The sequence below is a fragment of the Lycium barbarum genome, chromosome 8 (genome assembly GCF_019175385.1).
Source record: "Lycium barbarum isolate Lr01 chromosome 8, ASM1917538v2, whole genome shotgun sequence".
Taxonomy (NCBI): domain Eukaryota; kingdom Viridiplantae; phylum Streptophyta; class Magnoliopsida; order Solanales; family Solanaceae; genus Lycium; species Lycium barbarum.
This window is the reverse complement of record NC_083344.1, coordinates 108,785,493-108,799,092: the sequence shown is the minus strand read 5'-3', so window position 1 is coordinate 108,799,092 and position 13,600 is coordinate 108,785,493. Positions and strand designations below refer to the sequence as shown.

The 13,600-nt window shown below is 34.9% G+C and overlaps 1 protein-coding gene and 1 pseudogene across 1 annotated transcript; both read right to left on the bottom strand.

Moving 5' to 3' along the window:
- Positions 1–2,431: 2,431 nt before the first annotated feature.
- Positions 2,432–4,359, bottom strand: LOC132608108 (uncharacterized). The gene is made up of 2 exons (XM_060322181.1): positions 3,925–4,359; positions 2,432–3,151 (listed from the first exon to the last, which is right to left on the bottom strand). Exons 1-2 carry the CDS (start codon positions 4,357–4,359, stop codon positions 2,432–2,434), a joined length of 1,155 nt encoding a protein of 384 aa, XP_060178164.1.
- Positions 4,360–4,750: 391 nt separating this feature from the next.
- LOC132608107 (L10-interacting MYB domain-containing protein-like) lies at positions 4,751–12,861 on the bottom strand (annotated as a pseudogene).
- Positions 12,862–13,600: the final 739 nt, after the last annotated feature.

The window sequence follows — 13,600 nt, the reverse complement described above, 5'->3', positions numbered from 1 at the left end:
TAAAATGACAAGAGTAAAGTAAAAGCTCATACAGACTCTGTTTGAAATACAATAAAACTGAAAAGAATTTCCCAGGATCTATTTTAGACAGGTACAAGAGCTCCTACTGTACAGGAAGAAAAAATAAATGACATATCCTCTGCCTGGAGTGAGATGAACGAGGTCATAGGAGAATGCCTGATAAATCCACACGACGAAACTTCAACTAAAACATGCAACATATCTACACCCAAAATGATGTAGCAAGAGTAGTATCAGTACACCACACGTACTGGTAAGCATCATAGGTTGACTAAGATTAATTTACACAACACAATATAAAGCCAATAAGATAAGCAGATAAGCCAAAGACCCTCAAGATTCTCAATATAGATTATTACACTCTCACTAACTTACCTTTCTACTCTCAACTATTCACTTCTTTTATTCCCATAGGAAAATACCGATTGTCTAATTGGCCATTTTAAACTCATTCCCCTTTATCTTATGCCAATTACTTAAGTCTCATCTTCTCATTTACACTAACATCTAATTCCTAACTTTTAGTCGTAAAATCTTTTTACCAGTTCACTTACTGCTTATGATACCCCCATGGGATAACTTACTACTTAATACTTCATTTTTACAGCTACCTGCCTAATAATCACCACCTCACACAATCCTCTACAAAAATCATAAAAGATGCACAATGCAACATAACAGATTGGCAGTACTCACAAGCAGGACGTAGAATTAAGAGATGTAATGCAATGCAGATGCGATGCAAGGGCCCAAACATGTTGTACATACATGCGAGCTGATGTCTTTGCTAGGTAGTCATGGCCTGTAGGGGACCCATGGTGTCCATGTACCACTCGTTCCGGATACTCATCGGACCCGAGCCATAAATCCTCCGCTCCGGAAAAAACCTCGGACGTGGATCCACATCATATGGATTTCTCACATTCCACCCAAACGGCCATAAGACTAGATAACATAACTGCCCAATACTCAGTCTTTCCTGCTCCATGTATTTCCTCATAACACATGCAATGCAATGCAACGATGTAATAAGTCAAATAAAATCATAAATCATGCCTTTGATGGGCGTAGTACCAATCTCAATTTACTTCAGTCCTCTCAAAACAAATCTCTTCTTAACAAGAAAGACAATTATGTGAATATTTCAATACCTAGGAAATAAAGACGGAAATCAAATATTCCTAGGGACGCATACTCTAAACAACGAAGTACCCTTCAATGGTAGTAGCACTCCCCATTCCCTAATTATTCATTGTGACCTTATCTACTATTGACACATAGTTTCCGTTAAGTTTTCGAATATATTCATCCGAACTCCATTCTGAAGACCTAATCATGCAATCCCCCGTCAACTCTAAACGTATATACGATTTACTAATTAAAGTCTAACTCAAGTAAACCATAACCTACCTCGATGATGAACAGCTACATTGAATTTCCATGAACTGCTCGCCTTCTTAGCCCTTATCCGAATCCATAAAAGATGTTAGTCGCGGGGAAAGATGTGGAGAAGGTAGGGTAAAACCTCTTCTCTTGGGGTCAAGGGTTTTTCTTCTTGTGCAAAATCTAATAGCAGCCTTGGGAGGTCTTTTGTTAAAAGGGAGGGAGAAAAATAAACTAAGTGAACAAAAACGCGGTCACTGCCCCACTTCGACCGCTGCGACGGTCGTATGTCCGCTATAGAGGTACCGCTATGGCGGTCCGCTTCCAGCCCTGGATTTTTTTTGCTCTATCCGTAATTGATTTTTTCCACTATTAGTCCTTAAAACACCCTATAGGGCTTATTAATTATGTTCCTAGATCTAGATTGGGCATGGGTTCGCGGAGTATTAAATAACGACCGAACGGGTCGTTACATACGTGTTTAGATAACAGTGCTGAAGCTGAAAATAAGTTGTTGATGTGTTTGTTACACAAGTGTTGTTAAGCACTTTTTTCTGTCAAAATGACTGAAATACCCTAAAGTTGTTAACACTATGAAAAAGCTGATTACAATAAGATTTTTAATTCTAATTGATTATTAAAATTAATTTATATTTTAATGAAGCTAATATAAATTGATAATTTAATAGATATATGTTACTTTTAATTTTAACAATAATTTGGATAAAAATTGAACCATAATATAAAGTTTTAAGGATAAAATTAGTCACAACGACGGAAGGCCAACAGTTCAATAGTCAAGATTAATGCTAGAAAATTATGCAAATGCTAAAAAGTGGTAAAAAATATTTGAGTATGATTAGAAAAACTAGGTGGTCACACTGGAAAGAAACTACCACAACCATATTCTCAATGTCCAAACTATTAAAGTTTTACATAGCTTCAAATTAGGTGTTCACACTGGAAAGTGTTAATATGGACGAAGCTATAAATACAATAAGTGGAAAATATTCATATAATACAAGCATCAAGCATTGGAAATTTCATTAGCAATCATATCACAAAACCCCATCCAATAGACATCACTTTGTTCTCCCACGTTTTCGACATCTACATCGTTAGCTCTTGAAGTTGTGCTAACATTAGAATCAACCGATGGAATATATCTTTCATTCTCAGCTATTTGGAATGCATCATCTACATTGCATTTCTTTCTAATATAATTGTGAATGGCCATAGTAGCAAGTACGATGTCCCTTGAAGTGTCAATGTGGTAGTAAGGCATGTCTTGGAAAATAGACCATCTTGCTTTCCAAACGCAAAATGTACCCTCTACTATATTTCTGCAAGAAAAATGCAAATAGTTAAATTTTTCAATGTGTTCTCTTGGCTCTCGCAATTGTCGTGTTGCACCCCCGCGAAATTCAGCTAGATGATATCTGACATTATCTCCTTTGTATGGAGCCATGTATCCATTCATGTGTGAATATTCTGCATCAACTAGATTATATTTGTTTCCGCGTGGATGTCGAAAGTTGAGCTCTCTTCTGCGAAGGGCCTCACCAAATATACTAGTATCGTGAGCTGCTCCTTCCCACCTAGCCCATGCAAATGTAAAACACATATTAACATCTAAAACAACAAGAATGTTCTGAGTCGGATAACCTTTACGTCCAATATATGGTATCTCTTGACCTTGCAATAATCTAGCTTTAATATGTGTGCCATCAATAGCTCCAATACTATCCTACAAGTATATAAATATGTAACCGCAAAAAGTTAAAATATGACAGTAACTCAATAGGAGGAGAAACTGAAGAACCATTGCCTGAAGATCAAATTGTGACCACTGACACTTTCATTCAGCACAGCTCTTCAAATGTCACTTACATGGAAATCTAAAGCTATACGAATCTTTTTGTTATATATCAATCTACATAATAATCAACGTTAAAGGAAACATAATTCAATAATTGAGGGTTTTTATCTTATTTTGTCCTATAACAATTTCTAGGATCCTTAAAAACAAAATATCACTAGCATTGTTTTCATAAAGGTAAACTAGACCAGGGAAGGAAATGCAAGGCTTTTTTAGAACAAAAATGGATCTGTACTTATAGTAAAGTAAAGATGTATATCCTTACTTTTTTTTTAGTGAAGGATGGCTCCAATTAACGATGTCGAATCAATGGTTCATTTTTTAGCACATTACATAACATGTAATGTAGCTTACGGTACATACTGTTAATGTTGGTAGTCAATAGAACTAACCGTCACTGATTCTTAATGTAAAGCTAACAGAAGAAATAGATGTTTCATATCGCTAACATACAGGTGTCTGACCAAATTGAAAAACCACACTAAAAACACTGGTTACTTACTTTAAAGAAAGGGAGATATATTTCGTTACATGGCTTGTGAGCTCCTGCATCATCATTATATCTCTTGCACCGTCGTTCTAGTGATATCTCTTGCAAGCTTACAAACGGCCTTTAAAACACTATGAAAGTGTCTATGAACCGTCTCTCCAGAATGTTGAAAGATATCTTGTATCATTCGATTTCCAGCTCCAGGTACACAAGTCATCAAGAACATGCCTAACATTTCATGTATAGACATTCCACGCGTGGGTTTAAGCCCATATTTTTTAGTTAAATCACTGGATAGATCAATAAACACCACCTTCTGCAATCGAAAATTTTCATAACAACGAGTCTCGTTTCCTCGTAATATCTCTTGAATAAATACATTTCCAGAGCATTTTGATGTATGACGGGGTTCTTTGCATATGTATTTTGCATAATCCATCAAAGTGTATTTACCTGTTATTTGACACAAAGCCATCTGTTCCTTCTCATCTTGCTCCCTCCGAATTTCTTCTAGTTCTTGATCTTCATCATCTAACAAATCACTTATATGAGGAGATACCACATCGCTAATATCCCAACTCTCCATTTAACTGAAAACGGAAATGACTCAAATCAGTAAAGACCGAAAGTTCTCTCATGTATGCATCACAACCGGGTGAAGGAGGCATTCTGGTTTGTGCAAGTGCATACTTTACAGTATAGCTTCTATAATTTTCTTTACTATTCCTTTTTTAAGAAGCAAACCAATATACATTGTAGCAATAAGAACATCAAAGAATGTAATAAAGCATCAAACAGAATACACCAGCAGATCCATTAAAGTCAACACAAAGTCTCACATGACTAATCCATTAAAGTCAACACAACAACAACACCAATACATAAAGTTCACACGTACAACCATAAGGTTTAGGGGTACAACGTCCAAACAAGAAGCAATAAATAAAGTTTACACGTACAACCATAATGTTCGAACATGAAACACTAAAAATATTTAACCACATCAACACATTCTTCACATTTTCTTAAGGTGTAGCTCATTGCTATACTCCAACCAAGACTTCTGAGCTTCATCAGTAGCCATCTTAACAAATAGCTGACGTACGTCTTTCTTATGAAACATGTTACAAGTATAGTTGTATATTCCACTCCGTTCAGGAATATCAGGAAAAGTTGCCAACACATTGATACACTTATCGATGACGGGATCATCTACTATAGGAGATGTAGCAGTGCTTTTGCTAGACATAAAATCCATTAGAGAGTGTATTTCCTCTCTCATTGATGCTGCATCAGATTTGTCTTACTTTTTTTAACTTGACTGCTAGTGCCAATACCATCAATGAACTTCATCTTTTTAGTGACGGCTTAAGAAACATTACAGGTTCCACATTCTGTAGATCATCACTTTCATCACTCCCTTCATCATTAGGATTAATAAAGTGTTCTTCATATCCATCAATATCATCTATTCCTTCTTCATCGAGATCTACTCCAATGCTAGACATTTGTTCTTGATTCGCTGCACGTGCTCTTTCTCCCGTAGCAACAATATCAGAAAACAATGCGTCATACCAAAATTGTATGAGTGAAAGATCTATTTTCCTAAACTTTTTGTATCGATCATCCTCCTGTAACAAAAAATTCAAAACTACTTTAAGCAAACCAAGAAATTTATCAATGAAAGAAATAAGAAAGACATATAGAACAATATGAGAGATGTACCTTAATTTTTTACTCCCACCAATCATCATATGCCATAACTGTATTTTTCATGGCATCACATCCTAAACCTGTCTCCCCTCTCATCAACTTCTTAAAAAGAGTCCAATCTCTTTTCATTTTATCCCAATGATTTTTCATTTGTTTTTTTTTTATCATAGTGTCTTCCCTTCTCTTTATTGAAATCTTCAACAACATTTCTCCATCCATCTTTATTTAAATGAGTGTGTGGTCTATTTCCTTTTCTAATCTCTATTTCACACAACTCTATAAATTTAATTTTGGCATCATCATCCCACTTAGCATTAATTCATCCCAAACTAGTTTCCGGCATGATTGAATATAAATAATCTGAAGAAAGGAGAAATAAATGTTCATGAACTCTCAAAAAGAAGGGGCTGAGATTCAGTACCAAGGCACAATCTATTTAACATCTCCTAAAACAAGTACTAGTAATTATACATTCTTTTAGGTGTATTTCTGACAAGCAAAGACTTCTAATCCGGCCGAATTGGTCATTGGGATTTGAAGATGAAGAAGGAAAGTTAGTTGATGGAAATCTTGAAAGTCAGGCAGAACAACACTAAAAGTTGCATTAATAGTTTATCGCACAAACACATGTAGTACATTAGGTGAATGACAAAAGTGGTACTACATAACTGGCAAACAAATTCCAATTTTCTCTCAGTGTATGTGACTTCATTACTCAATCTAAGTTTCTTTCATCTTATTTTTTATTACTAATTTCATTTTTCAGCTAAGAGAGTCCATACACAAAAATATAATCTATTTCTGCTACAAAGCTCAAGAAAGTATAAATGAATGAATGACAGTTCAAAATTCAAGAAAACAATAACTTGGGGTTGATAAGTTCAAAATTTTACAAATGAATATTAAGGAGAACTAAGTGTGACAATCTGTCAGCTGTGTTCTCTTTGAGTAACTATTGAAAAGCTAAACAGCCATAAAGAAGATTCAAATCTCAAACTTAGGATTAGAGCAACAAGACACCTAATTAGCTAAAATGGTAAGGATTATTGAAAAAGTTTATCCTTGAGCAAGAAGCCACCTAATTTCTTTCTCCATACTCTTCTTAACTACAATTTCCTACAGTACATTAAAGGAGTAACCAAGTATTTAAAAACATCAAATTGGTTATGTTTGTTGAGAATTCGACACAGAACTTCTGTTCTATCTATCTGTTAAACAACAAATCATACTAACTGTCAACACAAGCTCTTTTAGAACATGGAGCTTCAAGTATTTATAGCCTCGATTAACAGCGCAACATGTTTTTTAAGCACACAGACATGTAAATGTTAAGAGACAACATAATTCAACTTCAAACATAGAAATTGGTGTGCCCCACTCTTGTTTTAATTTAGTGAAAGTTCAAGGCTTTTCCACAAGAAATTATGGACAAACACTAGACAAGAAAACCTCATATCCACCAAAACTGTAACACTCCGTAAATTCAGGTTAGGTGTGAATATGTTTAAATGAGAAGTAATGTGACATTTTAGGTACATTAAGTCCTATCAAGATGAGTTTGGGTGGAAATAGTTGATTTATGATCAAGAAGAGTAGTGAAGTTCATAAGAGTTCTTAAACTCGTCTAAGTTTCGGTAGGTCTGACTTGTAGGCCAATTTCGTGAAAATTCGTTGAAAATTTGGAAAAGTTCCTCCAGTATAAATTGTAGATCTTTGCAATTCCTTTTCAACAATATAAAGTGGAGCTTAAACAGACTTGTGAGTAAAAGGTTATGACCGTTTTACTAACCTACGTTTCGTAGGATCATCCTGTGGTTCAACCTGCGTTTCACAGGATTGAATACCAAAAACCATGCCCCTCTGACATGTCGTGCGTTAGGGTTGTATTTCACGGGTCAAACGTGCAATTCACAGGATGTGTCACACGTCTTGCTCGGTTATAAAAACCCCAGAACATTAAATTTTCTTAAACCTTCATTCTACTTCATTCTTAGCCGACTTTTTGAGGATAAAAGACCCTAGAACTTGTCCAAAACTTACTAGGAGAGTTCCTAATCATCTTATAATTAAACTATATCAAAGTAACAAGAATTAACACTAGTTCATTTTCCAAAAAATCCCTAGATTCTTGAAACCCAAGAAAGAGAGGAAGAAGAGACGTTTGGGGGCATTTGAGACTCCTTCAAAAAGGTATGATCCTTGACTTTTCTGATGTTATTGAAAGGGTTTAGTGTAAGTTATCCTATGGGATTATAATTCATGAAGTGTTCAAGAACACATTCTAGACATAAAAACCCTAGTATTTCTATAAAGGGGGTATATGGGTAGAATTAGATTAAAGCTCTAATCTTTCTCATCTAAAATGAATGTAGATTGATTATTGAACCTTGAGAATTCCGTTTTTCTAGCTTTCAGAGGGATTTGAGGTATGTCTCTTTTTGAACATACTATTTTGAAACTATTTGTGTGACTTTGGTTGTGATTTGTGTGCGTGAGGGACAAGCCCACATTAAACCTTGTTTGTACTATATTGTATATAGGTATTCATGACTGTTTTCCTCTATAAGGGATGATTAAATATTGAGATATAAAGCTTTGGTATTTGAACTCGAATTACCCTTAAGGGATGTTTAAACTTGATATTTGGAAAGCTTGATTATCTCATGTTAATGCTCTACAAATGGATTGTGTTGAACGTGAAACTTGTTTAAAGAAGTGAGTTTGTTTTCTAAAACTAAAATGAATTGATGTATCCTTATAATGGGAAGATGAACATATTCCGTGAGGAATAATTTGTCTATCATGATATGATTTGGGATTCGGCTTCTATGTATTATTGATGATTCAGCTAATATGCTATGATTTGTATCTTGTTTGTGTTTGGGCCTGTATGGGCAAACTGTGCTAGTTCAGAGGACGATTAGCCGTTATGGATCCTAACGTATCAATACGAGTATTGCTATGTCAGTCCAGAGGACAATTGACCTCCGAGGCGTATCGCCCGGTGCATCTATTGCTATGTCAGTCCAGAGGATGATTGACCTTCGAGGCAGATAGCTCGGTGCATCTATTATTGTGCTAGTCCAGAGGATGATTAGCCTCCGTGGTTTCCTAACTCGGAGTATCGATTGATTGATTTACTTGTGAGTGGCTTGTTTTGGTATCTTGGTTGCCTGTGAGTGGCGTGCTTTTGTATTTTGGTTGCCTAGGAGTGGCTGTAGTGATCTTGAGTTCGTAAGTGAAAGACCTGATATGGTAAACGGTCAATGAGTTAAAGTCACATTATTCATTGTTATTGGTTTCTCTATGATGATTTTGGTTATGTTGGATGTTTTACTCTGTCTCTGGATTTTAAACCGTTACTTAAGTTTTCCGATACTGAATTTTACTATCTTATTTTGTTTATTAGCTATTGCTCCTTAGTCACTCACTGAGTACCCAGTACTCAGGCATACTATTGTTATTTTTTATGGTATGTTAGGTAATGAAGAAGAGCAGGTCCGTGATAAGCGTACGGAGTAGGAGAGCTTGCTACTTTCTGGACTATTTAGTGAGCCCACATGCTTGTTCATGGGGCACCATCCTATGTTAGTTATTATTTTAGTTTTCGGGCTGCATCCCGAAGTTAGATTATGTTCTATTTATCATCTTAGAGGCTCCATAGATAGACGTTAATTCTGCGGGTAGTTGTTGAAGTTATTGCTTGACTCTTTCGGTGTCGCTACGTTTTATAACGATACACATATGACAGACTTCCACTGATTTTATTATTTGATGGTGACCATGAGTTAGTTAGCTATTTATAGCGTATTGATATAAGTGTTGACAGATTATCGAAAGTGATTAGACGTTTATTGATTTTATAAGGTGCTTTCGGTATTGTTCATAGCATCGGATGCTTGTTACGCGTAGGGTGGGTTTTGGGGCGAGAAAAAAACACTACAATTATACCAAAGTAAGTAATTCTCAAACACTTAACATAACTTTCATCAACTACTGCAAATTGCCTCAAAGAAGCAATAAAGCTTCAATTTTTAAAGAAGTAAACTAAAACAAAATTTTGTCTTCTTACCTTTTTGTGAACAAAAACTTATATATAGGGTTGAAAGTGAATGCTCACACCATGAAGATAAAATGGTTCACATTCAATAGCTTTCGTTTTTCAAAATCAAGAAATGAGCTTTACATATATCTATTAAGAGGTTCATTCACTATATAAGTGGCTACTTTGTGCAACTTAAGTAATTTTCAAACACTTCTGCAAACGATGAAGAATTAAGCCAAACATAACTTTCATCAACTACTGCAAATTGCCTCAAAGAAGCAATAAAGCTTCAATTTTCCAAGAAGGAAACTAAAACAAAATTTTGTTTGCTTACCTTTTTGTGAACAAAAACTTATATATAGGGTTGAAAGTGAATGCTCACACCATGAATATAAAATGGTTCACATTCAATAGCTTTCCTTTTTTAAAATTAAGAAATGAGCTTTACATATATCTATTAAGAGGTTCATTCACTATATAAGTGGCTGCTCTATGCAACTTTTTAGATTTTTGACCAGTTAGAAAAACGTACTTATTTGAAATCACAGAGAAATTGATGAAGAAGACTTACCACAGGCAAGTGAAATCTCTCTAAGAATTGATGCAATGATAAAAGGAAAGGAGGAGGAAAGAAGATAAGAGGAAGAGATACGTTATAGCTGGAAAAAAAAGGGAAAATATGATGGTTAGGGTTTTTAGAAGTAAAGGTAGTATTGGAATTAACAGAAAATATAAGGGATAAAAGGGTAAAGTTGTTAGTCAAATGAAAATACCCCCCCCCCCCCCCTCCAAAAAAAATGGGGTTGAGCAACTTCTTGGTTTTGGCTTATTTTAAGCACTTTTTAACTTATTTAAGCTATTTTCTATTTTACCAAACACTCAAATAAGTTAAAAATGATTTATAAGCTGGTTTGACCAACTTATAAGCCAATCCAAACGGGCTCAATGTAGAATTTGGAGCATTGACGTGATTACTTGGATTGGAGCTTACGCTTGGTTTGATAGAAGAATTTGAGATGAGTTGAGACTTGATCTTATTAAAGTTATTTTCTCATCAAGACATGCCCTCCAGATGTTCGATAAATGTTTCAGAACGTTAATTTGAGTTTAATTGGAGGGGATGAGCTCATTATCCATGAAAGAATTTCCCTTCGTTTTCATGTTCTGAATATCACGGAATATGTGATTTCTAAAATGTTCTATCAAATTTCTTCTCAATCATATCTTTACATGTTTAACTTCATGTTAGTCAGAAAAGCAAGTGCTATATTTCAAGAGACTTTTTATATTATATTATGTTTGATATCATATTGTTTGAGAATTTACTATTTCATTATAAAGAATTTAAACACGAATTAAGTGATTTTCAAAAAGGCTTTGGAAATAGAATTAGACCTAAGGGGTCCAAGGAAGAATTCTTGAGAAAATGTTTTGGGAGTTAACATTATATTTCTAAGAAGTGTTTGGGACCTATAGTGGTTCATGTTACCCTGAAATACTCGTGCTAGAGTGGGTGATTATTATACCATTGATTCAAATACTATGAAAGAAATTGCCCTGATAAGGTTTATGAATGCGAGCATGATGAGAATCTTGAACTCTACGGTACGATAATGTTATGATACGTAAAATTCCCCATAGTTTGCAAAGTAAATATTCATGAGGTTATGATACGTAGGATTCCCCATGTCTGAATAATTTAACATCTTGGTGACATTGTTGCCTTTGCTCTTTTAAATTTTTTACCAGGATCAGGGAAGGGATCATCGAATCAAATACAAATGAAAATCATGCACATAATACTCCGAACTCAAATTATTTCTGACAACTTTGAAAATTTGAATTTTCATAAGGATATGAGCTTTTCAAAACACACATTACCCCAAGGATAAGAACAACAAGCTTATGCGTCTTTAATAATAGTCGGATAAAAGATCGATCAACTCTAAATTATTACGATTATCAAACAATATCGACTCAACAACAAGAACTTTTACAAAATTCATTATATCAACATCACTCTTATACAAATTTTCATAAATATTACAAGACTTTCGTGAATGCGTCATTAAAAACTCACAAGTATCATTCAACTTTAATTATCGTAATCCGGGAAGTAACGTTTGAAATGATTTAGAACTCCATGCATGAGTTAAATCAAGAAACTAGAAAGAAGAAGAAGAAGAAGAAGAAGAAGAAGAAGAAGAAGAAGAAGCAGTTGAGGAAGAAGAAGCAGTTGAGGAAGTAACGTTTGAAAAAAAAAAAAAAGCAGTTGAGGAAGTAACGTTTGAAAAGAAGAAGAAGAAGCAGTTGAGGAAGTAACGTTTGAAAAGAAGAAGAAGAAGCAGTTGAGGAAGTAACGTTTGAAAAGAAGAAGAAGAAGAAGAAGAAGAAGAAGAAGAAGAAGAAGCAGAAGAAGAAGAAGAAGCAGAAGAAGAAGAAGCAGTTGACGCAGTTGAAGAAGTTGAGGAAGAAGAAGCAGTTGAGGAAGTAACGTTTGAAATGATTTAGAAATCCATGCATGAGTTCAATCAAGAAACTAGAAATAACAAGAAACTAGAAGAAGAAGAAGAAGAAGAAGAAGAAGAAGAAGAAGAAAAAGAAGAAGCAGTTGAAGCAGTTGAGGAAGAAGCAGTTGAGGAAGAAGAAGCAGTTGAAACAGTTGAGGAAGAAGAAGCAGTTGAGGAAGATAAGAGAGTATTATTCAATCAAGAAACTAGAAAGAACAAGAAATGAAGAAAGTAGGAGGAGGAAAAAGAAGAAGCAGTTGAGGAAGATAAGAAAGTATTATTCAATCAATGTAAATCTTGTAATTAAGCTTACAAATGATATGAGATACACTCATATATATACACACACGTATTAGCTTCCATCAACCAATAAGAGAGTAGGTTAACCAACTAACTACCTTACTTAACTTCACTAACTAACTTTTAACTAATAAATGGAAAGTGCATATTTACAAAATTGCCCTTAAGCTTCTAATTACTATTTTCTTCAACACTCCCCCTTTAGTTAGGTGCTCTAAAGATGTTTATAACATCTAACTTGGAATTGAGAAGCTGATGTTGTACGTTGGTTAGTCCCTTTGTCAAGATATATACAAGTTGTTCTTTTGTTTAGATGTAGGGTGGTTGAACCAGTCCTTGTTGGATTTTTCCCCACATGATCTACCTCAATGTGCTTAGTCCTCTCATGATAAACAGGATTTGAATCTATTTGTATAGTTGTCTTGCTGTCAATGAAGATATTGACAGGCAACTTAATATCAACTTTTAGTTCCTTGGGTAATTGTAGAATCCAAGTAAGTTCTGAGATTGTTGATGACATGCTCCTATATTCAGCTTCAGCCGAGCTTCTTTAAATGGTTGTCTACTTCTTGGACTCTAAGATACTAATGATTCTCCCAATTTGATCAGGAAACGTGATATTGATCTTCTAGTATGTGTGGAAGCTGCGCAGTCAGCATCACAAAATGTTATGACTTGCTGTATAGGCTTGCTTGACATCAAGATTCCTTGTCATGACTGACTTTTAACATATCTTACCACTCTTATAGCTGCTTCCATCTGGGACTTTTTTTGCTGTTATAGATACTGAGATAGTGTCTGCACACTAAAGGCAAAATCAGGCCTTGTCACTGTCAATTATAGAAGCTTGCCTATGAGTCTTTGGTATGAGCTTGCGTCTCATAATAATGGATCTACATTTTCAATCTTCAACTGATTCTTACTCTCTTCACTGTTAGTTTTCAAATGATCATCATACTATTTTGTTGTTAACTTCACATTGATGTTAATTGGAGTACTCATTGGCTTAGCAGCTGATAATCCCAACTCTGAGATAAGTTCTAAAGAGTACTTTCTCTGATACATTAAAATGCCTTCTTTGGATCTAGCAAACTGTATACCTAGAAAGTATTTTAACTGTTAGGTGCTCTAAGGATGTTTATGACACCTAATTTGGAATTGAGAAGCTGATGTTGTACTCTGGTCAGTCCATTTGTCAAGATATATACAAGTTGTTCTTTTGTTGAGATGTAGGGTGGTTGAACCATTCCTTGTTGGAT